The sequence below is a fragment of the Lemur catta genome, chromosome X (assembly GCF_020740605.2).
Source record: "Lemur catta isolate mLemCat1 chromosome X, mLemCat1.pri, whole genome shotgun sequence".
NCBI classification, from domain to species: Eukaryota; Metazoa; Chordata; class Mammalia; order Primates; family Lemuridae; genus Lemur; species Lemur catta.
In genome coordinates, this window is record NC_059155.1 from 3,250,558 (window position 1) to 3,277,646 (window position 27,089).

At 43.6% G+C, this 27,089-nt stretch overlaps 2 protein-coding genes across 3 annotated transcripts in view; one reads left to right on the forward strand and one right to left on the reverse strand.

Annotated features, from left to right (window-relative positions):
• Positions 1-17,835, reverse strand: part of TMEM185A (transmembrane protein 185A) — a 35,907-nt gene extending 18,072 nt beyond the window's left edge. For both annotated transcript variants that reach the window (XM_045537979.1, XM_045537978.1), the window contains exon 1: positions 17,626-17,835. In XM_045537979.1, the coding sequence (XP_045393935.1) occupies positions 17,626-17,663 (38 nt within the window). In that variant the 5' untranslated portion in view covers positions 17,664-17,835. The remainder of the gene's footprint in view (positions 1-17,625) is intronic.
• A 3,538-nt stretch (positions 17,836-21,373) lies between these two features.
• Positions 21,374-25,368, forward strand: LOC123628517 (transmembrane protein 185A-like). Its single transcript, XM_045538269.1, has 3 exons — positions 21,374-21,762; positions 22,356-22,479; positions 23,668-25,368. Exons 1-3 carry the CDS (start codon positions 21,613-21,615, stop codon positions 23,910-23,912), a joined length of 519 nt encoding a protein of 172 aa, XP_045394225.1. The 5' UTR covers positions 21,374-21,612; the 3' UTR covers positions 23,913-25,368.
• Positions 25,369-27,089: the final 1,721 nt, after the last annotated feature.

Genomic DNA, 27,089 nt, shown 5'->3' on the forward strand with positions numbered 1-27,089 from the left:
ACCAAACATTTAAGGAAGAAATAGCACCAATTCTTCACGGACTCTTGCAGAAAAAGGGTGGGGGGCATTTCCTAATTTATTTCATGAGGTTAGCATTATCCTGATACCAAAACCTGACCAAGAAAGAAAACTACAAACCAATATCCCTCATGAACAGAGATGCAAAAATCCCCCCACAATTTTAGCCAATTGAATCCAGCAATATATAAGAAGAATATTACATTATGACAAAGTGTGGTTTAGCTGGGATTGCAAACTTGGCTTAACATCTGAAAATCTGTTAATGTACTTCACTGTATTAATAGACTGAAAAAGAAAAAAACACATAATTAATAGTTACAGAAAAAGCATTTGATATAATTCACTACCCATTCAAGATAAAGGCTCTCAACAAATTAGCAATAAAAGAGCTTCTATGAAAAACCTATAGTTATAATGCTTAATGGTGAAAGATTAAATGCTTTCCCCTGAAGACAGGAAACAAGGCAAGTATGTCCACTTCAATACATCCATTCAACATTATACTAGAGGTCCTAGCCACAATACAAGAAAAGGAAATAAAAGGGATACAGATTTGATGGAAAGGAGTAAACCTGTCATTATTCACAGACATGATTTTCTATGTAGAAAACTGTAAGAAATGTATAAAAAGCTGCTAGATCTGATAAGTGAATTTAACAAAATTACAGGATACAAGGTAAGTGTATAAAAAATTATTGCATTTCTATATAGTAGCGATGACAAGTTGGAAATGGAAATTTTAAAACACTATCATTTACTGAAAATTTCCAAAAAATTTTTTAAAAAATCCTCAAATTAAAAGTTTATGAAAAAACTACCATTTACAATAGCAGGAAAACTATAAAATACTTAGAGATAAACATAACAACATATGTTCAATACCTTATACACTGAATCCTACCAAACACTGCCGTTTTATTCCATTCAGACTGCTCTAACAAAATACCATAGATGGGTGAGGAATAATGGGGGGGTGGTGTCAGTTATAAACAACAGAAATTTATTCCTCACAGTTCCAGAGGCTGGAAGTCTAAGATCAGGGTGCCAGCATGGTTGGGTTCTGGTGAAGGCTCTCTTTTGGGATGCAGACATATAACTTCTCATATCCTCCTTCTCATATCCTCACATGGTGGAAAGGAAGCAAGGTAGCTCCCTGGCCTCTTCTTATAAGGGCACTAATTCCAATCATGAGAGCCACACCCTCATGACCTAATCACTTCCCAAAGGCTCCACTTCCAAATACCATCACACTGGGGATTAGATTTCAATTTATGAATTTTGAGTGTATATAAATATTAAGTCCATAACAACTGCCAAGAAAAATTAAAGATCTAAAATGGGGAGATATAAAATGGAGATCAGAAAACTAAATGCTGTTAAGATTTATGTACTCCATGTATTAGTTTCCTATGGTTGCTGTAACAAATTACCACCAACTTGGTGGCTTAAAACAGTACACATTTATTCTCTGGCAGCCAAAGGTCCAGAGTGGGTCTCATTGGGCTAAGTCAAGATGTCATCATGGCCCCAGTCCCTGTGGAAACTGTAAGGGAGAATCCATTACTTGCTTTTTCCAGTTTCTAAAGCTATATTCCTTGGCTCATGGCCCCTTCCTCTATCATCAAAACCAGTAGCACAGCATCTTCAAATCTCTCTGCTTACATCACATTGCCTTCTTCTCTTAACAGTATCTCCCTTTGCCTCCCTCTTATAAGAATACCTGTGATTGCACTTATGGGCCACTTAATCTAGGATAATTTTGCCATCTCAAAATCCTCAACTTAATCATATCACTTGCCATAGAAAGTAATATTCACAGGTTCCATGGGAGTAGATACCTTTGAGGGCCACTATTTAGCCTACCACACTCACCAAATTAACCAAATTATTCTAAACATTCAATGCAATCCCAATAAAAATTCCAGCAGGCTCTTTTGTAGAAATTGGCATAATGACTCTCAGTCATATGAAAATGCAAAGGACCTAGAATGGGTAAAACAATTGTAAGAAAGAACAAAGCTAGACAACCTATGTGCTTTCAAAGCTTACTACAAAGCTACAGTAATAAAGACAATGTAGTGTTATTGGGACAAGGACGGAAAAATAGAACATAATAGAGTTCAATCCTCTAAGAGAACAGGCTCTTTATTTTTTTAAAAAAGTTTAAAAATATATCCATGCATCCATGACCATTGCTTGGTCATAAAAAATAAAAATAAAACAAAACAAAACCCATGCATATGTAGTCAGTTAATTTTCCACAAAGGTGCCAAGGCAATTCAATGGAGAAAGGATTGTGTTTCAAGACGTGGTGCTGGAACAATTGGACAGGTGGGGAAAATGCACCTTGACTCTTAATCTCAAAGCATATACAAAAATTTATGTGAAATGGATTCAGAATTGGACTTCTTCAAAATTAAAAACTCTTACTCTGCAAAAGAAAATTACCATTAAGAAAATAAAAAGCCAAGCCACTAACTGGGAGAAAATATTCTGAAAACATATATCTAAAAAAGTACCTGTACCTAGTATATATTATAAAAAGGACTTTTACAAGATAAGAAAACAACCTGATTTAAACTGGACAAAAAATACAAAGAGATGCTCCATCAAAGAAGGTATACAAAGGCAAACAAACACATGAAAAGATACTCAGTATTTACAGTCATTAAGAAAATGAAAATTAAAACCACAATGAGATAAAATCACACATTCACTAGAATGACTTAAGATTAAAATGATTAACCATAACAAGTGTTGCCAAGATTGTGGAGCAGCTAGAAACTCTCATATATGCTGGTGGAAAAGCAAAATAGCAGAGCCACTTGAGAAAACATTTTGGCAGCTTCTTCTAAAGTACATACTTAACCTATGGCCCAGCAATCCCACACCTAGGTCTTTACCCAAGAAAAATGAAAACATATGTACATACAAAGACTTGTATTCAAATGGTCAATGCAGCTTTATTCATAATAGCCAATGGAAACAACCCAAATGTCCATAAAACTGGTGAATGGTTAAACCAATAGCGGTACAATTGAATGTTCATCAGCAGTAAAAAGGAACAAACTGTGGATACATACAACAACACTGATGAAGCTCAAATGTATTATGCTAAGTAAAATAATTCAGACCTAAAACACAACATACTGAATAACTCCATTTATTTGACATTCTGAAAGGGGCAAAACTATAGACACAGAAAACAGATCAGTACAGTTATCAGTGGCTATGTTGGGGGAATGGCTAGGAACCAAGGGGCGTAAGGGAATTTTCTGCAGTGATGGGACTTTTCTATATCTTTGGGTAGTAGTTACAGACGTATATGGATTTGTCAAAGCTCACAGGACTGTATACCAAAAAGAGTAAATTTTAATGCATGTAAAATATACCTCAATAAACCTGACATATCTATTGATCTATTCACACATACACACATATAGAATAACATCAACAGCTAATATTCATTGAATGTTTATGGGGTGCTAGGTACTGTGCTATTCTTTACGCATTATCTCACTTAAGCCTCATAGCAACCCTATGAAAGCAGGCACTTCTATTCCCCTTTTACAGATGAGGAATGAAAGCTTAGATGTTAAGTAACTTGTCCAAGAGCTCACAGAGGTGGGATTCAAACTAAGACCTATTTGATTTCAAAGTCCTTTTGAGTACGATACTATACTGACTTTACACTGATAATTAAACATGTTTAGAAAAGCATCTTAATAAATATATACTGCACAGTTAACAGTTATGTCCACCGCAGAAGATTAAGGATAATCTTTACACTCTTGCTTGTGATATCTGGATTTTCTGCAAGGTGTACATACTGCCTTTGTACTATGAAAAATAATATAAGAAATTTCAACTGGAAAAAGATGGGGGGAAGATCATAAGGAGATGGGATCTGCAAAATTAAACTCAGAAGCAAGTCTTCAAGAGAGTAAACTATAGTGAGAAGATCATCAAATTTGGAGGAGCTGCTAACTAGAATACATATAGCTTCTTTTTGTCATATATTCTCATCTATATAATTAGGGTAATAATAATATGCCCCTCATAAGGTGGTTGTAAATATAAGATAATGAATATAAAAAAATGCTTTATATACTAAATCAGTGGTTCTCAAAATTTTTGTATCAGGACTACTTTACACTCTTAAAACGTACTAAGGACCCCAAAGAGCTTTTGTTGATATGGGTTATTCCTATTGGTATTTACTATATCCTATATTAAAATAGTAATTATAAGTAAGTAACAATAATAAACACATTACATATTAATATAAATAACATTTTATTTAAAAATATTTTCCAGGGCCGGGCGCGGTGGCTCACGCCTGTAATCCTAGCACTCTGGGAGGCCGAGGCGGGTGGATCGCTCGAGGTCAGGAGTTCAAGACCAGCCTGAGCGAGACCTCGTCTCTACTAAAAATAGAAAGAAATGATTTGGACAGCTAAAAACCTATATAGAAAAAATTAGCCGGGCATGGTGGCGCATGCCTGTAGTCCCAGCTACTCGGGAGGCTGAGGCAGGAGGATCGCTTAATCCCATGAGTTTGAGGTTGCTGTGAGCTAGGCTGACGCCACGGCACTCACTCTAGCTCAGGCAACAGAGCGAGACTCTGTCTCAAAAAATATATATATATATTTTCCAAAACCAACACAAATTTAGTGAGAGAAGTAGTAGCATTGTTTCTACAGTTTTGAAAAATTTTAAATGTCTGGCTTCCATAGAAGACATCTAGATTCTAATATCTACATCAGCATTTATTCTGCTGACATATGTTATTTTGGTTCAAGTATATGAAGAAGATAGTCTCACAGAGATATGCATTTAGAAAAGAACTATCTTAATACCTCTTCCAGATAATAGTGGATGTTCTTCAATAGGACATCAAAACTCAACAAGTAGTAGTTTCGTAAAGGTTAACTATAATGTAGAATCTGAAATCCCTCAATGAACTTTTTGTATTCCACTATATTAAAATCCACTGGTCTTTCTTGTACTTTGAATGACTCTTTTATCCCTGCATGATTGTGTAATACCATGTAGATCAACTAGAAATTCTTGGTTCACTGAGTTATGAAGATCTTTCAAATGTTGAAACATTTCACTATATAATGGGGAAAAAATCAGATTATTTATTATTACCACCCACTTCATCAGAAATGTTTTAAGTACTGGGAGGCTGTCAAGCTTATGGTGGTAGATACAAGTTTTCTGATTTTTCCCATGAAAGCTCAAATTTTATGATTTGCAAAAAATACCATGAGTTGTTTTCCTTGAAGTAGCAGGTTCACTTCTTGCACTTTTGGAAAAATGCCTGCCAAATACCCTAATGCAAATAACCACAGTCTTGTTAGTTGTTTTTCCAAGTAAAAGTAATGTTCCATGAAAATAGGAGCTTGCAAATCAAATGTTTTTCTTTGAGTCAACCATTACACTTCAGTATACATCAGAAGGCCTTTACACATACTTCCCATTTCATCACACGGAATATTCAACTAGATGTATACTCAGGGGTCAAGATTAAATGAGATTAATATTTTTCTGCTTTATCAAGGACATTCTTAAGCGAATCTGGCATTTGTTTTTAAACTGCAAGTGCATGGTGGCGAGGAATACAATGATGATTACTGCGGTTGGTGCCAATCTCCTGATTTGTACTCAGGCATGTGCTGCTTGATCCACCAGTGCTTTTGCACCACCAGTGTCAATCCAGCAAACATCTTAGTATTATTATGAAAATAAGTCTGACCTTGTAGACCCCTGGAAAAGGTCTCGAGGCCCCCAGGGGTCTGTGGAAAATAGTTTGATAACAAGTACACTAAATACAAATTAGTTAATATTATTAGTAATAATACTCAAAAATAAAGACAAGCTTTTACAAGCTGCTACAAAGAAAGAGAGAGCTGACACTGAAAGATGCCAAGATAAGAATGACTTCATCCCTTAGACTTTCGACAAGAAAAGGGCTTTTAGCAGGGTGGCAGGTTGGGTAGGATTAATAGAAATGGAGTTATCACCACAAATACAGTAAATTATGAGTAGAGACAACTTTTTTCCTCTCTTAAAGCAGAGAATAACATTCCAAAATCCAAAAAATCAGAAGCAATTTGTCAACCAAAGCCCATGGCTACAAATATAATTACCAGAAACAATGGCCTTTGAAAACAACATATTAAAAGAAATCAGTAAATTACAACATTAACAAATCCAAGAATAATGACAGACATAGGATTTATAGGTAAATTATATGATATGTAGAGGTAAATTTTTTTCTAAATGAGCTTCAGATTATAAAAAAAATAGATGGGAAGATAAATGCTGTAAGCTAAATACATGATCCTCTGTAAAAGACCTATTTAATAAAAAAAGAGTAGCATAACTAATGAAATTAGAAATACCAAAATGTTTTAAATGTTGGAAAAGTGATTATTTTATGGTGTTTGGCATAATTCAAAGGGAAATTAAGAATTTAATGTTTATTACATGAAAAATAGAAAAAAACAAGATGAACTTACAAGAAGATAAATAATAGTACAAAAATATAATACATGATTGAAATACTGTGGTTAGAAAAATATATTTAGGTCATTAAATATGAAATGTCTGATTTCAAATCAAAAGTATAGTTTATTATATCTCAAACAAGGAGTAATTAATCAAAGTATGCGCCTAAACTACTGACACAGTTTTGTCATCTTAACGATAACTTGTTTATGGCAGCAGCGAAGAAGCATGAAGAGCAAGTGGCAATGAAATTGTGAAAGGCATTTTCCACAGCTTGTGGAGAACTGGATATTTTTTCTTGCAAGAAGTGGTCCAAAACCTGGAAGAAGTGGTAGTCAGTTGGTGCAAGGTCTGGTGAATACACTGGATGACAGAGTTTCCAAGTCTAGTTTCTGTAGTTTGAGCAGCGTTGCTTACGCGACGTGGTCGAGCGTTGTCTTGCAAGAGGATTGGCCTGTCTCTATTGACTGAACTCGGATGCTTAATCACAAGCATCCTCATCATTTCATCCAACTGGTTGTAGTAAACATCTGCTGTAATCAAATGACCAGGTTTCATGAAGCTGTAGTGAGTAATATCAGCGCTAGACCACCAAATAGACACCATTAGCCTTTTTGGATGACTATTCCGTTTGGGACTGTCTTCAGCACTTCATCTTTATCCAACCACTGTGCTAAATGTTTTAGATTGTCAAAAAGGATCCAGTTTTCTAGTTACTATGGCCTTGTGGTAAAGCTTGAAGTCTGATAGACTGATGCCTCCCAATTTGTTCTTCTTGCTTAAGATTGTTTTGGCTATAGGAGGTCTTCTCTGGTTCCATACGAAGCATAGAATTATTTTTTCTAGATCTGTAAAGTATGATGATGGTACTTTGATAGGGATTGCATTAATCCTGTAGATCACTTTAGGTAGTATGGACATTTTAACAATATTGATTCTGCCAATCTATGAGCATGATAGATTTTTCCATCTGTTTACATCTTCTACAATTTCTTTTCTCAGTGTTTCCTAGTTCTCCCTGTATTATGTCTCTCACCTCCTTTGTTAAATATATGCCTAGATATTTAGTTTTTTTTGAAGCTATCATGAAAGGTATTGCGTCTTTGATTTGATTTTCAGCTTGACTGTTATTGGTGTATATGAATGTCACTGATTTGTGTGTATTGATTTTGTATCCTGAGACGTTACTGAATTCATTTATGAATTCCAGGAATCTCTTGGTTGAATCTTGGGGTTTTCTAGATATAATATCATATCATCAGCAAAGAGTGAGAGTTTGACCTCTTCTTCCCCCATTTGGATGCCCTTAATTTCGCTCTCTTGTCTGATTGCTCTGGCAAGGACTTCCAGCACTATGTTGAATAGAAGTGGAGACAGTCATTTTTCATCACATGTAACAATATAGTGTAGAAATGGTTCACCTTTATGTCGTGACAGCAAAGAAAGGCAAGCTTCCAGACAATTTCGCTTCTGATGCTCATTTAATTCACGTGGAACCCATCTATCCAGCTTGTTTACCTTGCCCATTTGTTTGAAATGGTCCAATATTATTGGAATAGCAACGTCAAACCTTGCTGCTGATTCATGTGTAGGTTGAGATGGATTCGCTTCCACTACAGCTTTTAGCTCATCATTATCCACCTTGGTCTCAGGTCGCCCACGTGGCTCATTTTCAAGATTAAAATCACCAGAATGGAACTTCTCAAAACATCGACGTACTGTATGTTTGTTAGCCACATCCTTCCCAAACACTTCGTTGATATTTCAAGCTGTTACTGCTGCATTGATTCCACAAGGAAACTCATATTCGAAAATAACACGAATTTTGACTTATCTATGGTTTCACAAAAATTGCTCTAAAAAAATTGTGAAAGATAATCACAAGCCAAAACATGTGTTTGACAGACCAAGGATGTACCTTCACAATAAAAACAAAACAAGACGTGTCAAAGTGCAATGTCAGAGATATCAACTGTCAAACTTAGTACTAAAGGAAATCGGACATTTCATATTTAATAACCTAATAAATGGGTTGAATGTCCTTGTATTAATTTCCTATTGCTGCCATACAAAATTGCCACAAATCTAGTGGCTTAAAAACCACAAACTTATTATGGGTCTCACTGGGCTAAACACAAGGTGTCAGCAGGGCTGTGTTCCTTCTGGAGGCTCTAGGAGACAATGTTTCCTTGTCTTTTCTAGCTTCTAGAGACCGCCACATTCCTTAGCTCATGGCCCCTTCCTCCATCTTTAAACTCAGCCATGGAAAGTCCAGTCCTCCTCATACTGAATCACTCTGACTTCTTCTGTCTCTCTCCTTTACATTTAAGGGCCCTGTGATTACATTTAGGTCCAGCCAGAGAATCAAGAATAAAATCCCTATTTTAAGGTCAGCTGATTAGCAAAATTCATTCCATCTGCTACCTTACTTTCCCCTTTTTGCCACGCAATGGAACATATTCCCAGGTTCCTCAGATTAGGATGAGGGCATTAACATTAACTGGGGGGGGTCACTATTCTGGCTATCACAGCTCTAAACAAAGAAATTTACTAGATTAAAAAATAAAATCTAAATCTGTTGCATTCAACAGTCACACTTGGAAACAATGTTAAAAGCCAAACCAACTACAAGAAAGGAGATGACAGGTTTATCATGCCTGGGTGAAGACCAGAGAAGCAGTTTACTATCACAGTAATTTGATAAATTAGATTTCAAAGCAAAAAGCATTAAAATGCTAAAAGGACTAAGAAGGAAAAACTAAATAATGAAAACCTAACAACATGGCCACAGAATATGGAAATAACCTGACGGTTTTTCTTTTAAGAATCAACAAAATATTTTCATTGTGTGCTTTTTCATGATACTATTAAATCATAATAGATAAAACAGACAAAGATCCTAGGGAAACTATGGAAATGAACACTAGAGTAGATGAAAGATAACATGATTATATCAAGAGAATTAAGTAGAAATTGACAAAGAAATACACTATATATATATATGTATATACACATACATATATATATATATTTCCCCCCCCCATGGAGAATAAAAGGATCATAGGGCATCAATATACAACAAATGCACATATAACTTAGAATTTTTTTTTTTTTTGAGACAGAGTCTCGCTCTGTTGCCCAGGCTAGAGTGAGTGCTGTGGCGTCAGCCTAGCTCACAGCAACCTCAAACTCCTGGGCTTAAGCGATTCTACTGCCTCAGCCTCCCGAGTAGCTGGGACTACAGGCATGTGCCACCATGCCCAGCTAATTTTTTCTATATATATTTTAATTGGCCAGATAATGTCTTTCTATTTTTAGTAGAGATGGGGTCTCGCTCTTGCTCAGGCTGGTCTCGAACTCCTGACCTCAAGCGATCCACCCGCCTCGGCCTCCCAGAGTGCTAGGATTACAGGCGTGAGCCACCGCACCCGGCCTCTAACTTAGAATTTTTAAAAATGTTTGTGTGCCTGAAATGTGTGGGGTATATAAAGAGGAGAAACAATTTCTTTCCTCAAAGACTAATAGGAATAGAGCAGGATGATGTAACAACAAGTAACTATATATCATGGTAAACTGGGATCTTGGGAGATTACTTTCTCTGGGAGAGCTGGGAAGGGAGGTGGGGAAACAGGAGAAAGGGTATTGAAGAAAATAAGGGAGAAGTTGGCTAGAGTAAGATAGTAGGAGAATTTGAATAGCAAGGTAAAGTCCTTGGAATTTATTAACAGGCAACAGGGAGCCACTGAAGATTTTCTCAGCAAAAGAGTGACAGAAGGTACATATGAATGTGTCAAGTAGATTATAATCGTTAGAGATTGGAGGCAGAAAGTCTACACATTCATAACAAACTGACAAAAAATAGCCTGAAATTTGCCTACCCATATGGATCTTTTCCCATACTGACTTGTCAAGCAGTTTAGTAGAGTTGAAGAGATTATTTGCATAAACTTTATTTGAGCCTCATGTTCCTCACGAGCAAAATGCAGATAATACTACCTCTACCAGACAGAGCTGAGATAAGGAATAAAGAACCTATTAGAAAACACTTATCGCAGGGCTTGGCACTAAGCAGGTAATACTAGATAAATGTTAATTTCCTTCCTTAAATAATGACTGAATCAAGGATGAAGCAGAATGCTATTACAGAAGATTTAAAGTATACATTAAAATACAACTGAAACAAAAACACTTGGGTTGCTGCCCACAAAACTCAGAGAAAACATTCACTCCAAAAGTTTAAAGTGTAAAAGACTGAAAAAAAGATGCAAAGGAAAACTAGTGAACTAAGTTTCTCTAAGAAATTTAGGGAAAAAAACAAGCCAAAATATGGAAATAATAAAACTAAAAGTAGAAATACAGATACAAAAACAGAACTGATAAGTAACACCAACACCTGGTTCTTTGAAAAAATGAAACTACAAAGTTGATCAAACAAATTAATTAGAAATTTTAAAAGATTCAATTTACACATATTCTTAATTGGGGAAAGAAGGAATAGTATCTCAAGTATACCAATACATTTGGGAGCAAAGTTCAAAAGATGACAGCATATCAAATAGGAAATATCAAGCCTGACTGGCAAGAGAATGATGCAATAATAACCCAGTGATTAAGAAAATTTATTGTTTAAAAAATGTCACGGTCATAGCCTAAACTACTTTGAGTTACTTTCTAAGAAACATTCAGACCAGAGCCCAAGTATAAAAATGGACTTTATTTAATTCTGCACAAACCAGCACATGAAGTTTCCATTGGATATTCTAGCATTAACCACTACTTCTTCAACTTCACTTTTGCAGTTATATTTAAAATGGATTTATGACACTCTCATCTGAATCCATAATGTTAGTACAAGATTGATCATAAGTAGTGTCACATGGGCCAAACCACAAAGCTAGTGTCCTCTCTGAAATTTATATGGAGCTTTCTACTCTGGCTCAAATTCCCTCTTTCCACCTTGTGTGTAGGGAGTAGGAGGTGGGGAAGAAAGGGAAGAAGGAAGGGAGAGAGAAAATATACAAAGCAAAGGGATGACTAGCAGTGTAAAAGTTCTAGCATCTGTTTTCTGCATATCAAAAGAATGCAGCTGGACATTTTAGGCTCATCAGTTTTCTCCAGTGGAAGCTGCTGGCTCAACTGGAGCACGTACATGTGCACAAACACACAAGCATGCATGCACATACACACACACACATACACACTGGGAATGGCTCCAACTAACAAACTGCTAGCTGACATTCTCACAAACTGTTAAGGGGATTACACACTGAGTAGAACCTTATTAACCAAATTTAAAGTCTTTCAGTGCAGATTTTAACTAGTTTTATTAAGATGAAAAATGTTTAAGAGCATCTAACCAGTAGATATAAGAAAGTACAAAATCCAAATAAAAACCAATCACTCTTAAAGAGGACTAAAAAGAGCCCAAGCCAGTGGGAAGATCTGCATTCAAGTTCCTCATCTGCCATTTATAGGCCGTGTGGTCTTGGGTGAGTTACCCTAAGTCTGTCTCCTCATCCAATTTCTCATGTCTTGATGCATTAAGATAAGATTATGTGAAAGCACTGTGTAAATGATACATTTTATCTATTTTAGCTCTAGTAGTATTATGAAAGAGAAAAGTTCTGCCACATTGTTGTAATAATCTCATTTAGCAATCATTTTTCTCACTATTAGGTCAGAGCTGACAGTATGAATCACCAATTATAAACGACATATTAATATATCCAGAGTTCAATTCAAGGCTTTTGTCTTAAATGCTTGTCATCTTGCACAGGCATGACCTATCATCCAAGGCAATTAGAAACCCCAAGCTCAGTATTAGGAATCTTAAATCCTGAAGTCCTAGAAAACTATCTACAATTCCTCCAATCCACCATCTCTCCATTACAACAAAAGTTTTCCAGTGGTACATATCTATTTGTACTCAATATCTATTCATTCAGCACATTTATTCAGCATCTCCAAATCCTGGCCCTCAGAGAACTCACAGCCAAGAGAAATGTGTGTGTGATTACTAAGTAATGGGAATGATATTTTTAAAAGTTGAAATTATACATTCAAATGAGACTTGTCTCCTTTAAGTAGTCCCCTTGAGAGGCAATGCACTAATTCCAATGACACTTCATTGCTCAAACCATCTTTGGAGCTTTCCTCTTGGAAGCACCTCAAGAGCCTGCAGTATGTTCTTTTGAATATCCTAAATGGTGCCAAATCTTCATTGAGAGTGGATTTGACTTTTAGAAACGGCCAAAAGTCATTCAGAGCCAAGTTTAGTGAATAAGATGTGTGATCAAACTAGGTGGAACTAGTTTGGTTCAAAATGATTTATGAATATAAAACAATGAGATGGGTTTCCTTATATGATTTGTAAACCAACTTTGAAAGGAATTCCAGATGGGTAACAAGAAGTATGAGCAATGGAACAGGTAATATATATCCTCTTTTCCCCAAATAACTTCTTTGAGTAATAATACTCATTTGGGTATATAAGGTCCGATATAAGGTTTGCTTTGTTAATCACTTACAACTCATAAACAGAAGACTCCTTAGTATATTGGATCTACTGTGTTATGGGGGAAAGAGGCTTTCACTAAACTAGAGAGGTAACAAGGCACATAGGAAAGAGCACAGACTTCAGAAGGAGACGTACCTGGATTAGAATCCTGACATGGCCCCTTTCTGCTTGTACAACTTTAGGGAAGTCACAAGCTCTCTAAGACTCTAAAATAAGGTTGACATCTAACTTGCAGAGTTGTTGTAAAGATTAGCAGTATTGGATCCAAAGCACCTTTTCAATAAGTCACAGTTATTATTAATAACCTCAGTAAAAACAATACAATTTTCTGACTGTAGGTAGCTTGACATGACAGAACAACAGATACAGTCACTTGGGTAGTGAGTAATTCAGTGACAGTACCGACAATACACTCATACTGATGGATTATTGCTTTTTTGAAAACAATAATCTTTAAAAAATATTTGTAGGAACAAACATTCTATATTTTAAAATCACATGTGGTCAACTGCAGTGCTCCTGCACACTGACATCTTCACCACTGTCTGAACATACCAGGCTCTACCATGCTTTTCTAAGATACCTTTCCAGTCTTCTAGTCTGACAAAAAGCCTACAATTATCCTTCAAAATCTAGCTCAAAAGTCATTTTCACTATGGCATCTTCCATACTTGCTGTAGACAGAATTAGTGACTCTGTTCTTTGTATTCCTAAAGCATTTGGTTCCTATCTCCTCATACTGTGTTGAATTTTAATTTATATTTCCATTTGTGCTTCTTCCACTAGGCTTGAGCACTGAGAGAAGAGCTATATTCCATTTATTTTTGTAGTTAGAGGACCCAGCACATGTCTTAGTACATGGTAGGAACCCAGGAGATGTTTGATGAGTGAATGTTTTAAATACACTTTGCGAACGACTGTTAAAGGCCAGGTAGCTGGCTTTAGTGAACTATTACCAGCAATCATTCATTTTTCTTGACTTCAAATAAGACACAAGAAAACTTACATAGATTCCAGAATGGCTTTAGAAGAGGCAACATATATGTTTCAAAACACTATTGATCTCATCAGTACCCCAAGCCCACATGACAGAACCCCCATAGCAATGTTTCTAGCCTTTCTTCCAGGCCAGCACACGTGAGGGACGTACCACACTCCCATCAGGAGCTCACTGTGGATAACTCAGAAAGCTCAGCAGAATTCTCACAGCCTTCCAGTACTGCCTAGCTATCAGGGCAGAAGGGCATTCTCTGAGCCAGCAACTCCACCAAGGTAACAGAAAATCCCAAGGCTCTTTGGTGTGGGCAGGGTGCCTGCCTAATGCCACCTCCTCCCAGATCCAGTATGTATAGGGCTCCTTTGCTGTTAGGAAGCCTCAGGCATTCAAGGAAGGACTTCTTGGTGGGTTCAGAATGTCTGTTTCAGCATGCCTTAACCTGTGTAACTGAAGAGCAATTATGAAAAGAAGTTCATGATCAACCAGTTCTGTGCCAGATGGAAATAGGCAGAGGGTCAGCTGGCAGCTCTGCACATCTGAGTGTTGACACTTGTGAATCATTCTCTGTCACTGCAATTTCCAGAGACTTGCCAACACAACAGTGTGTTCAGACTCACCAAGATCCAAAAAGTTGGAAAGGCGATCTGGAGCCATGGACCATGCTTTGGGACCCACCAAACCATGACAGTGACTATTTCTGTGACATAGACATAAACTTCAAAGTAAAGGCAGCCACATTCTGCCTCAGTGTCACGGTTTTTCCCATCTCTCCAATGGAATGGCTATACCCTGAAGGTGGGAAGAGGGTGAGAGGAAAGAGAACCAGGTGGCAGACTATCATGGAGGCAGTGATTGAAAACAGCAGCTCTAGATTTCCCTTTCGGTTCTGGAGAGTTATTTACTCATTCATTCCACAAGTATTTATTGAACCAGATACTATTTCAGGGATGAAGGCTACAATTAATGATAGAGTCATGGCCTTGACCCCATGGAGCTAAAAGTTTAGTAGAGGAGACAGATATTAATCAAATAGGCACACAGACAAATACAAGGGTAAAAATAAGTGCTATGATGAAGGAGTGCAGTGGACTACACAGATTGTACAAACAAGGAGCAGCAGATCTGGCTGGGGAAGTCAGGAAAGCTTCCCTCAGCAAGTACCAAGTGAGCTGAGAGCTCAAGGATAAGCAAGAGTTAACTAGGTCAGGATGAGAGAAGAGGAGAGGGAAATACTCTTGGCAAAGATAACAGTGTGTGCCAAGGTCCTGGGGTAGGAGTGTGATGTTGAATTGGCTCAGAATTAGAGGCAGATAGTAAGGCAGTAGCACTAAGGTTTGAGACCCCAGCATGAGGTATCTTCCTGTGCAGACCCTTCAATTTGCTCTCTAGCTATCTGAAAGGCTCTCCTCAGCACGGAACAAGACAAAGCACATGTCAAAAACTAGGTGTTCCCAGGAGACATGAAACACCACCCACTAAAAAAAAAATTACCAATAATACCTGGCCAATGTCCTTTTGAAATACCTGTAATAAAATACTGCTCACCCCCACTGACAACACTGAATCAGAAAAATGGCACAGTATAAAAACCTTTAAACTTTTCAGGTAGAGATGCGTTTTAATCTAAATTAAGGTATTGATAAGTATGTTGATGGTTATGATAAATCTGTTTATATACCTAGTATTTTATTGTAATTTTCATATAATAATATTTTAGGGAAAAAAGATGTTCAAGGAAAAATGGTTAAGGGTGTTATCAGTGCAGCACTATTTAACTTTGGCAGCTGTTAGCCTGTTGGACCACTTGAGGCAGTTTCTTATGGCTTCTGAATTATTTGTCACCTTGCAAACAAGTCAGAGTTTTCTATTTGTAAAGCACTTTGCAATTGATCATACATTCAGCCTCGCTATCCAGCTGAGAGATTATACTCATTCAACAGATAAAACAGACAGATGAGTGAGTTGTGCAAGGGCACAAAACAATTCAGCTTTTACCTACCTTTCTTATCACCCTCTCCAAACAATGAAGACACACAAGGCATGTCCAGCTCCAGTACCAACTCTGCTAACCCTGCACACCAATCCTAACCCTTAGAAGCAGCAGAGGAAGGCCTTGTAGTTAGTTCTGTCACCTACTGTAAATCAGCTCCTCTATGCCTTCAAGGCCAACAATGATGACTGAACTGTGATTAGGGGCATTGGCACTCCAGACCAGAATATGAATTCAAAGGGGAATGAGAGCACTTAGGAAGTCACAGCAACTTACAGCTTAAAATGTCACCATCCCTAAGGAGACTGTACCACAAACACACACTCCCCCAAGACTTCCTTTCATCCCCAACAAGCAGCCAAGAGAGTGGTCTCCACTGGGCTCCCACAGTACAGTACTGGGCAGTAATGTAAGTCATCCTGAAATTTACATGCCCTTCATCACCCTCAAGTTGAGCCCACGCAGCATCTGAAACGCCTGGCACAGGATTTAGCATACGAATGGTTTCCTGAGTACTCAGCTTCTCACTAGCAAACAAGGAAAGTAGATACTCCTTTCATAGAGTAATGCACTTAAAGAGATCAGTTAGGTCAACTCTTTATTTTACAAAAGGTCCAAAGAAGGGCAGAGAACCACCCAGTTAGTTATTACATGTGGCCCTATCTCCAATCCAAGTCTTTTGGCTCAGTTTAGCTCCACATTTTATACGTGCCTACTGTGTGCCAGACACTGTGGGTGGGAGGTGCTGGGGACAGTGAGATGAGCAGGAGATGGTGTCAGCTTCTGGGAGCTCACAGATTGAGGGAGGGAACAGTTACAGAACACTTGGGCAAGTGCAAGGACAGATGCCTGATTCCTTATCCAGTGTTTTCGTTTTCTCCACACTGTCCACTGGGTGTTCCCCATCTGGAAAAGGATAGCAATATTTACTTCCTGCAAATAAATTTATAGTGAAGACTGATGAGAAAATGCGGATGGAAAATGATCAGGTTTATCCTCCAAAAGTATTATGTAAGGTACTACCATACCCTGTCACCGACTCCAAGGATTCAACAATGTTTCAGATATCAGTTCAACAAAGAGGCTATCAAGAGAGGGATGAGCATAAGTCCAAGGAAAACCTCAAGGGCTGAGAGGAACTGGAGGAAACAGCTGGGATGGGGGGTAGGGGTGTTGGGTCAAGTGAGATGGCCCTGACGCGGAGGACGCAGGGCAGGCAGAGGAGTGGGAGAAGGTGGAACTGAAAGGGGCCACTTGGGATACTAATGAGGAGGCAAGCGGAGAGGAATGGGGTTCCCTTGGGGCAGGTCAGGGCTGGCGGGCGAGCGCCTCAGGCCGTGGCCCGGCGGTTCCAGTTGGCGCGGTGGAACCGAGGGCTGAAGGCACTGGGCTTGGGAGGAGGAAGCAGGCTAGCGCCAAGGCCGACAGTGTTCCCGGAGAGCCTCTGGCACCCGAAGGGAGGGTCGGGCAGGCGCCCGGCTCCCCCAGCTGCAGCATTACGTCCGCCCCGCGTCCCTGGAGCCCATCACCAGCCCGCGCCCGAGCCCGAGGCGCAGACTCCCAAGAGCGCCGCCGCCGCCTCACCTCGGGTTGAAGTCCTGGAAGAGGCCCCTCAGGTTCATGGCGGAGTACTTCACCGCTGCGTCCTTCCTCCCGCCCCCCGCGCCGCGCAGCCTGCGTGTTACAGCGAGTTCATGGCGCCAGAGCCAGCCGCGCCGCCGCCGCCGCCGCCACCGCCACCGCCGCCGCCAGGAGAAACCTGAGCCACCGCCCCCCGCCCCTCCTTCCGGGCTTCCGTACGGCGGTCGCGCATGCGCCCGAGCACCGGCCCCTCTCGCCGCGCCCGGAGGCCCCCGGCCCTTGTTCCCCGCGCGGCGAGGGGAGGAGACGGCGGGGGGGCTGAGGCTAGAAGAGTGGGGGCTTGGGAGAAGGGGGCGGAGAGTCGCGTGCGGAAGCTGACTGGATGAAGGCCTGCAGGGAGGGAACGCACCTCCCAGGAGTCCAGCAGTGAGGTGTTTGCAGACACCTGTCACCTTGGCCCGCTCTGCCTTCTAGAGATTTCCCCCATGACAGTGAGGACTGAGCCTCGCGGGGGATAGGGGGTACTAAGAGGCAACGAGTGAGACATTGCATTTTCGCGATCTCACCCAAAGATTCACCTGTCAGATTTGTCAGTGACTCCAAAGTTTGCTTCTCAACATCCCTCCCAAGCCGCAGCCCAGCACTTCTGGATGTGCCGGCCATTCTAAACTCAGGTTACCCTGCACCAAAGTCGTCTCCCCTCACAACTCCTTCCCCCCCTGGGTTCCCCCTCTCTGTTAGCAGCAGGTCTATTCACAGGGGATGTCCAAACTGGAGATGTGGAAGTCATCCTCACTTTTCTAACCTACTTCAGAGACTCCTTGGCTCCTGCCTAGGCTTTGTGGTCACCTCACACCTGGCCTTTTCCTCCATTCCAGGCCATTCTATATATAAGCGCCAGGTTTACCTTCCTCGGGCAAGTCAAATTTTTTGAGCCTCAGTTTTTCTCCTCTGCAAAATGGAGATGGTAAAACCTATTTTCCAAATGTGTTGCGAAGATTCAGTAAGATAAGTGTGCATAACACACTGCCGGGAACATGCTAGGTGCTTAAAGAATGCTGTTCCTGTTTGGTACTCTTTCAGGTGCTGACCTCCTCAAGGATTCTATTTGCTTTTGGAATCCAAATGAAAGGCAAGCTCGTGGCAGGTGACCTCATTTACTGTCTTCACATCCACCGATTTAAGAGTTTTTCATGAGCACAACAATGCCTTAACATTAGTCTAGTATTATGGATAATAGTCGTACTTTGTTGCAATAGTAGAGTTTCACAAATGCCAATTTTATACTGGTTAGCCCCAAGGGCAGCTTGAGAGGATCACAATTGTGAGAGTCATACTTTGCCATGGTGTATGGATGGATGGATGGAAGGAATGATAGGTAGATAGATAAGTGGTTATCTATAAACTGGAGAATACAGTATGGTTTCAACTTTTAAATGTATAGAAAGAAGATTAAGAACAAAGGCAGAAGAGTTCCACTGCCTCTGGGAGTTGAGTGAGGTCAAGCTAGTATTTTTCTTTTTATCTTATCTGGTGCTTGATGTATATTTTTGCATACAAGACATTCTCTGCATTAAACACCCTTTTTTAAAAAAAGAGTGAAAACTATAATACAAAAAGAAAATATTCATTTGGGGGCAGGGAAGAAAATAAGGGAACATAAATAGACTCCAGAGTTAAAGATTGGATTTATCACTTCTGCTCAAGTGTTTAATGAAACATTCATAATGAAAAATATTGTTCAGGCACCCAGTCTACATCTTCAGGGTGCTATATATGGAGAATGGTAATTGGTTTCAAACTGTCTCTGTTGTGGCATGGAGGAAACAAATCTAGACAAGATCACATTTTTAGTATAAGGTAAAAAAAACAAAAACAAGATGAGGAATTTTGGATGCTTTCTGCAAGTGAGCAGAGGGATGTCTCCACCCTCATCCCTGTGCAGATCCCAGTGCATAAAGCAGTGTGATTGCACCTTTACCTCAGTGAGCAAGAGACAGCAAATGAGGCTGTTGAGATCACTCACACTCCACCCATGAAGGGAGTTCCAATAAAGGAGAGGCTTGTCACAGATGTGCTGTAGAAGGGAGAAGACAGGCTGTGTGCGGGGGCCTTCCAGAAAACCTACAGTCAAGCTAGTGAGAAGGATTGAAACTCATGTACGAAATCAAATCATAGATAGAAAAGTAAAATGTAAAAGTATAGAACTGTTAGAAGAAAACATAGGACACAATCTTTGGGTCCAGCAGTTTGGCAAAGAGTGCTTATAATGGCAGCATTAATATGGTCCATAAAAGAAGAAATCATAAACTTGAACTTCCTCAAAATTAAAATGAAATGAACAAGAAGACAGGCCACAGACTGGGACGAAGTATATGCAAAGCACATATCAAAACACTGACGAGTACCTAAAACATACAAAGAACTCTTAAAAACTCAAAAATAGGAAAACAAACACCTAGTTTAAAAATTGGCAAAAGGCTTAACAGATAATTCACAAAGCAGATATACACATGGGGAATGAGCACAAGAAAAGACGCTCAACGTCATTACCCATCGGGGACAGGCAGGATGGTGTCCCCGGCACATTTATCAGAATGGTGAAACCCTAAAACACTGACAGGGCCAGGTGCGGGGAGGTGGGGGGATGGTGCGGAGGAACTGGGACGCTACTACGTTCCTGGCAGGAAGGCACAAGGGCACAGGCATTCTGGAAGACGGTTTGGCAGCTTCCGATACAGTTAAAGGTGCACTTGCCATGTGACCCAGTAGTCACTCTCCTGGGTGTTTACCCTAGAGAAACGAAAACAGCCAGCCATACTCCAGTGTTTGTAGCGGCCTCATCTGGGATAGCCAAACGCTGCAAACCACCTTCAGTGGACGTTGGGGAAGCAAACTGTAGTCGTCCAGGTGGTGGAATACCACTCGGCTGTGAAAGGGAGCCACCTGTGGACACAGGGAACGACGTGGATGAATCTCAGAGACATCATGCTGATCGCCAGAAGCCAGTCTGCAAAGGGTTGCACAGCGTGTGATTCCCCCTATGTACCTACCGTTCTAGCAAAGACAAAAGTATAGAGACAGAACAGATCATTGGTTGCCAGGGGTTATGGTGGAGTGAGGGTGTGACAATGGAAGGAGGGCAGCACCAGGGAGTTTTACAGGGTGGGAGAGCTCCTCTGTGTCCTGCCTGTGGCTGTGAGGATCTACACGTGAGTTCCAACTCATGGAACTGTAGGCCAGAGGAAGAAGGTCACATCACTGTACCATAATTAATCAAAGAAAAAGGGAGAACTGGGAGGCAGGGCAGGAGGCAGAAGAGATGACACAAGGGAGCCAGGCCAGGTGACGCCCCCAGGGCTTATCCTCTGGGCTTGCATGCGGGTGAGACAAGGTCTTTCTGGTAGGACAGCAACATACTCAGAACTCGCCTGGGCATGGTGGCAGGGATGGGGTAGCGTTGCGTGCCCAGCGTCAGCCTGCCAAGTTCACTAACCGAGTGGGGGTCCCTAGAAGCCCAGGCAGCTGAACTTTCTGGGGACCCTTCCCCAAGTGTGTTACCAGAGAACCTCCAGCAGGTTGTGGAAATGTTTCCTGAGAAGCGGGTATGGTGGGGTGTGATGCCAGTGAGCGGGGCAGAGCCTGAGTGAGTGTAGGAAGGAGGGAGGGAGGGACCTCAGGAAGAGCAGAGGCGTGGGGGCCGGATGCAGGGCTGTCCGGGAAGGAGGAGGGACTGGCTGACTGACGACGGAACATGTGTGTGCCCAGCATCAGGCCCTACAGCAAGCGGACCGTACCTTCTCTTTCCCGCGCTGTCAGCACGGCAGTCCTGGGAGGAGGGGCCGTCCTTATTCGGGCTGGCGCTGTCTTAACCGGAGAGACCCAGCAAGGTGTGGACACCGCCTTCCACCGGAAGCTGGGGTGGAAGCTCTAAAGAGCCTTCTTCTCCCCTCCTTGCCTCAGGTTGTGTGCGTTCCCCTGTGGATTCTCATGTCCTTCCTGTGCCTGGTGGTCCTCTACTACATCGTGTGGTCCGTCCTGTTCTTGCGCTCCATGGACGTGATTGCAGAGCAGCGCAGGACTCACATAACAATGGCCCTGAGCTGGATGACCATCGTCGTGCCTCTTCTCACTTTTGAGGTGAGCCTTCGACCTACGGGAATCCTCCCCAGCCCCTAAGGCCCACCCTTCCCTGCAACAGCCTCCTGCCTACCTGGAAAGGCAGCCTGCTATCCCTGGAACCTGCACCGAGAGCACGCCTCCAGGATAGGACGTCTGTCCAAGGAGAATGTCCTTTCTTTCTCTTGGGGGGCGGGCAGGGGCTGGCAGTGAGGAGTGCACCATTCCAGTGCTGATGCGTCTGTGTGTCTTGGGGTCCTACTTTTTGAAAGGGCGAGTTGGATATTGGGTTTCGTATTTGAGTTCTGTGGGGAATTCTAGAATGGCCCCAATGAGTCCTTTGAACGAACACGGGGAGGAGGAGTGTCCCATAATACTCCTGGGGCCGGAAACTGTTCAAGCGGAGGGACTTTTGCTTAACCCTAGAGAGGGATGTCAAAGCTCATCTCCTGGCAGCCCCCGAGGATGGGTGGTCTTCGGCCGAGACCCGAGGGGCTGACCTCTCCGCTTCTGACAGCTCACCGGGCGGGAGCCGTCTGAAGAGCTGCAGCCCACATAGTTGTCCATTTTCCGTCGTCGTGTCAGAAGGATCTTGACTGTGTCTCTCTCTTTAGATTCTGCTGGTTCACAAACTGGACGGCCACAACGCGTTCTCCTGTATACCCATCTTCGTGCCCCTGTGGCTCTCCTTGATCACACTGATGGCAACCACGTTCGGACAGAAGGGAGGAAACCACTGTACGTACTCGGCATGTCAGAAGCCCTTCACCTGTGTGTCTGCGGGGCTGCAGGGGTCCCCAAACTATGAAAGGATGAGCCTGAGGACTCTGAGTTAGAAGTTTATGTTGGAGATCAAGGGCTGAGGAAGTTCTAGGACCTTCCAAGGGAAGGGCGTGCCATCCCCTGGCCTGCGCCAAGGGTTTCCTCCAAGTGCTCCCTGCGATTTGAGGGAGGCACAAACAAGGCAAGCAGCCTCTCGCAGCTCCCCTTTCCTCCTCTGCAAAAGTGGGATCAAGATGCCTCTTTCCAGGGCTTGTGAGGAGTAGATGAAAAGTCCACGTCTCCCACCTGAACCCCGGGATCACCCTAGGGCCCCTTTGCCCTCCCCTCCCCCAAGTCCTTGCTGAAGTCAGTGAGTGTTGTCAGGTACACCTTGTGTGCCCTCTCTTCCTCTCCACCTGCATGCAGCGCCACACAGTTTTGAAACCATCTGTAAGGAGGGTCTCTTCCTCACGAGGCTGTGAGCTCTATCACATGGAACCCTAGAGCACTGCCCTTCTGGAAGCCAGTGGGTTGGGAGCAGTGCCTAGACTGCATCCCAGGCCGTGCTTGCTGCTTGCGCCCCGGAGGGCCAGCACGGAGCCCACGGTTGGGTGGTGCACAGAGAAGAGGGGCAGGCCTCGGGGTGGCCCCTGGCCTGGACCAACACCTGCCTGCCGCCTTCCCAGATTCCACAGGCTGACAGAAATCCTCTTCTTGGAGGACACTCTTTGTCACCCCAGAGCTTATCCTGGGCATGGAGGATTAGCGGAAGACGGCGTGATCCAGGCACCACAGGCATTTGAGACTCACTAGGGCAGTGGTTCTCGAACTTGAGCACCCAGCAGGATCCCCAAAAGCAAGGAAAAGCGGGCGGCCTCGGCCCACGCCAGCCCAACCCACAGTTTCTGATTCAGGAGGTCAGGACTGGGACCCGAGAATGGCATCCTGAACAAGGCCCTGGGGATGGTGCTGCTGCTGGTCTGGGAACCCCACTTTGAGGACCCCGGAGCTAGAGGTTGTACTTTGGCCCCTTATTGGGTTGAGGCCCTGTTGAGTCTTGGTTTCTGAGCTCCCTGTAGAAAATGGACTTCTTTTGCAGGAAAGAAAGGTAATGCAAAAGTCACTTGGGCCTAGCGTGTGAAAAAGAAAATTCTTATTTTCCAGGGTGGTTTGGTATTCGCAAAGATTTCTGTCAGTTTCTGCTTGAAATCTTCCCATTTTTGCGAGAGTACGGAAACATTTCCTATGATCTCCATCATGAAGATAATGAAGAAACTGAAGAAACCCCAGTTCCGGAACCTCCTAAAATTGCTCCTATGTTTCGAAAGAAGACCAGGGTAGTCATCACGCAGAGCCCTGGAAAGTATGTGCTGCCCCCTCCCAAATTAAACATCGAAATGCCCGATTAAATGCCGCCTCGGGGGACAGCACGTAAGTGGACTGGGACGCACACTCTCTCCACCTCCCTCTGCCACCTCTTCACCCACAGCCCAGCCCCAGAAGTGGAGCTGGGCCTCCCTCGAGGTACGTCCATCTCACGCCTTGTTTGCATCCAACGCCTATCAGCCACTCAGCACGAAGGGACGCGGAGGTGGCAGGTGACTGGCCAGGGTGTGTGTCAGCGGACCTGGCTGCCAGGGAGAGTGGGAGAGGGAGCAAGGATTTATATCCGTCTGGGTGGGAGGCTGAGGCGGTCCCTGGTCCCCGTCGGAGCCAGGGTGGTGGCGGGCTGACGAGCCCCGCAGAAGGGACATCTCTCTCCATGGCTGGTTTCCAAAGTGCTAAAAGTTCTGATCCAACGTGTTGTTCCAAAATGTATTTTCCCACAGGGCCAGCCCCCATGTGCAGCTTCCAGTTGTCCCGGTCTTGGCGTAGTCAGTAGGAACTGTAACGATGTCTCTAAGGCACCGGGTGGGTGTTGACACACAGCACAGTCCTCCTTTTTCCTATTGCTACCGTGGAAGTCGTTTCTCTTTGGGCACCCTGACAGCAGTTTTTAATAGCCTCACGGGTGCGCCCTGTCTAATGGAGTCACTCCATGCCTGTATAGTATTTATACAAATATTTTAGCATCGTAATACACGGTGTTAACTCCTAGTTCTGTACAGTCTACTCTGTTAAAGTATTTTTTTACAAGCTTGTGCTGCAGACGAGGAGGTGTTCTGCTGCAGAAGGAGAAGCCGGCGGCACGCCTGCCCCACCCCAGCGGGCTGCCACACCTTCACGGGACATTGCCCTTGCCGCCCTGGAATTCCTCCGGGAACCCCATAGCCACTACTGCCAGGACAGCCACAGCAAGCAAGGAAGCAAGCAAGAGGTGGTTCGCGCTTCTCTGACGTTCTGGGAATAGTGACTGGCCGAAAACCCATAAGGCGCTGCTGGACGCCGGGACACTGGAGGATGTTGCCCAGAGCAGAAATGGCGTCCGTGTTAAGGCTCGAGCTTTCTGTCTGCCAGCAACCAGGAGGCTTTAGACGAGGCGCGATGCTTTCACACGTGAGTGCGGATTCTCCAGGCACCGCGGGTACAGCCGTGAGTCACACGCTACAGGGGTGATAGCCTCCTGCCTGAAAACAAATCGGTCATTCATTTAAAAGCGGGCAAAAGGGGGCATCGATCTACTCCGCCGGGAGAGGGGTGTGCAGTGTTAACGTGGGCAGCTGCTCGCCGGCCCAAGTCGGCTTCAGTCCAGTGCAGCACATGCAGGCTCCGCCCTGCAGCAGGCCTCCAGGGAGCCTGTTCTGCTTGGGGTGAGGGGGAAAGGAAAGGTGTAGCTTTACCTGCTCCGTGTGTAAAAAGTGTAGCTAAATCCACTATTTTTACTCTCTTAAGCTGTCCAATAAACTGGCTCTTCATTTTACACGGGCACCCTGTGCATGTCCTTTTGCTGGTGGTCCGGGAAAGCGGAACTGTTCTCAGCCAGAGCAAAGGGAATCTCTAGCTGCCACAGGCCGCGGAGGCTGGCGGGGCTGGGGGAACATCAACGTCATCGAGCTCGTGCCCAGAATCAAGTGGGGGAGTTTGTGGACAGGTGGCCCCGTTTGTGGGCACAGCGTGTGACACACAGGCTGCTTTGGATGGACGCCTCTCCCTTGCCCTGCCAGCACCTCACCTGACAGGAAGGATGGCAGAGATGGAACGTGGGGCCCACACCTGCACGCATCTCTCTGGAGATGTCGGCTAGGGAAAATAGAATGTGCGTGAAGGCCTGTGGCCAGATGCCCTGTCACGGTGTGACCACGAAGGCCCAGGGTGTAGAAGGGTGTCTCAGCTTGGCGGGTCGGGGGGCAGGGCCCGTAGGAGTGCAGGCTGTGGGGAGGTGGGAAGAAGGCCGCCATCTGCCTTTGGCTGCCTCCTGCCCAGCACTAAGGGTGTGTTAGGAACATCTCTGTAGAGGACATCCCAGGGTGGTGACAGTATTCAAAGCATGGTGTGGCTGCGCCCGGAACCACAGGGACCATGCTAGACTTGATTCCGTGCTTGAAAGCATCAATCCCGTGCTGTGGGATGTGGGCCAGCATCCCCATCAGTGGGCCCTGACTTCTTTAGTCAGTGCTGTGCGGTGGCTCTGCCTGGCCCCAAGACCTCTAGGAGAAGTAGACAAGGAGACAGTTCACGATCTGCGCCTATGGAATAGCAGGTCACTGGAAACACTAATGTGTTCCAACGTCCTCTTTCCCATCTAGAGGACTCTGCGTGGACCAGAAGGTTGACATGCTGACAGGTCACTCGTCTGGCCTGGCCTGGCCCTTCATTCGATCATGCACTGGCTGTGTTGTGATGTCACCCCAAGCAGCCTGAGCCCCTTTGTGATGCCTGGAGCTGCGTTATTACCAGGGGGTGCTGCTGGCTGCGCCACACCCCCGGGCTCACATGACCGAAGGACGAGCGAGCATCACTTCTCACTTCTCCTGGTGAGATGTGAGGAAAGTAGCACCGGGGGCTGGGGGCACAGCTCCCAATGGTGCCTTTTCCTCCAGAAGTAAGTCTCCCCCAAGGCATGCAGAGAAGGACCACCATCCAGCAGAGCCGTCCTGTGCCTGGGTCGACCCGATGTCCACTGGGCGCCCTGACATCAGGCCGCTGCTTGAAGAAACTGCTTTCTGAGCTCCGGCCGAAGAGCCTTTGTTGAGATGGCCGTGCCCTGTGTATGACATCCCATCAATGGGAGACAGAATCTCCTCTCCCTCCCCTTCCAACAAAAGCTGTGGAGGACCGTCCACAGCAATCAGTTTGCGTCCCTTGGGTGGGATGATGGTGGCACTTGTGTAGGGAGCAGTGAAAAGCTGTTTCAAAAGGAGATGCTGGGCTGGGCGCGGTGGCTCGCGCCTGTAATCCTAGCCATCTGGGAGGCCGAGATGGGTGGATCGCTCAAGGTCAGGAGTTTGAGACCAGCCTGAACGAGACCCCGTCTCTACTAAGAACAGAGATTAAAATTATCTGGACAACTAAAAATCTATATAGAAAAAATTAGCCGGGCATGGTGGCGCATGCCTGTAGTCCCAGCTACTCGGGAGGCTGAGGCAGGAGGATCGCTGAAGCCCAGGAGTTTGAGGTTGCTGTGAGCTAGGCTGATGCCACGGCAC

Bases quoted from the DNA above. Each gene is read 5' to 3' on its own strand.
- LOC123628517 (XM_045538269.1), top strand. From the start codon at position 21,613: ATGTCCTTCCTGTGCCTGGTGGTCCTCTACTACATCGTGTGGTCCGTC. The intron at 21,763-22,355 runs GTGAGCCTTCGA...CTCTCTCTTTAG, and splicing joins TGCCTCTTCTCACTTTTGAG to ATTCTGCTGGTTCACAAACT. The intron at 22,480-23,667 runs GTACGTACTCGG...CTTATTTTCCAG, and splicing joins ACAGAAGGGAGGAAACCACT to GGTGGTTTGGTATTCGCAAA.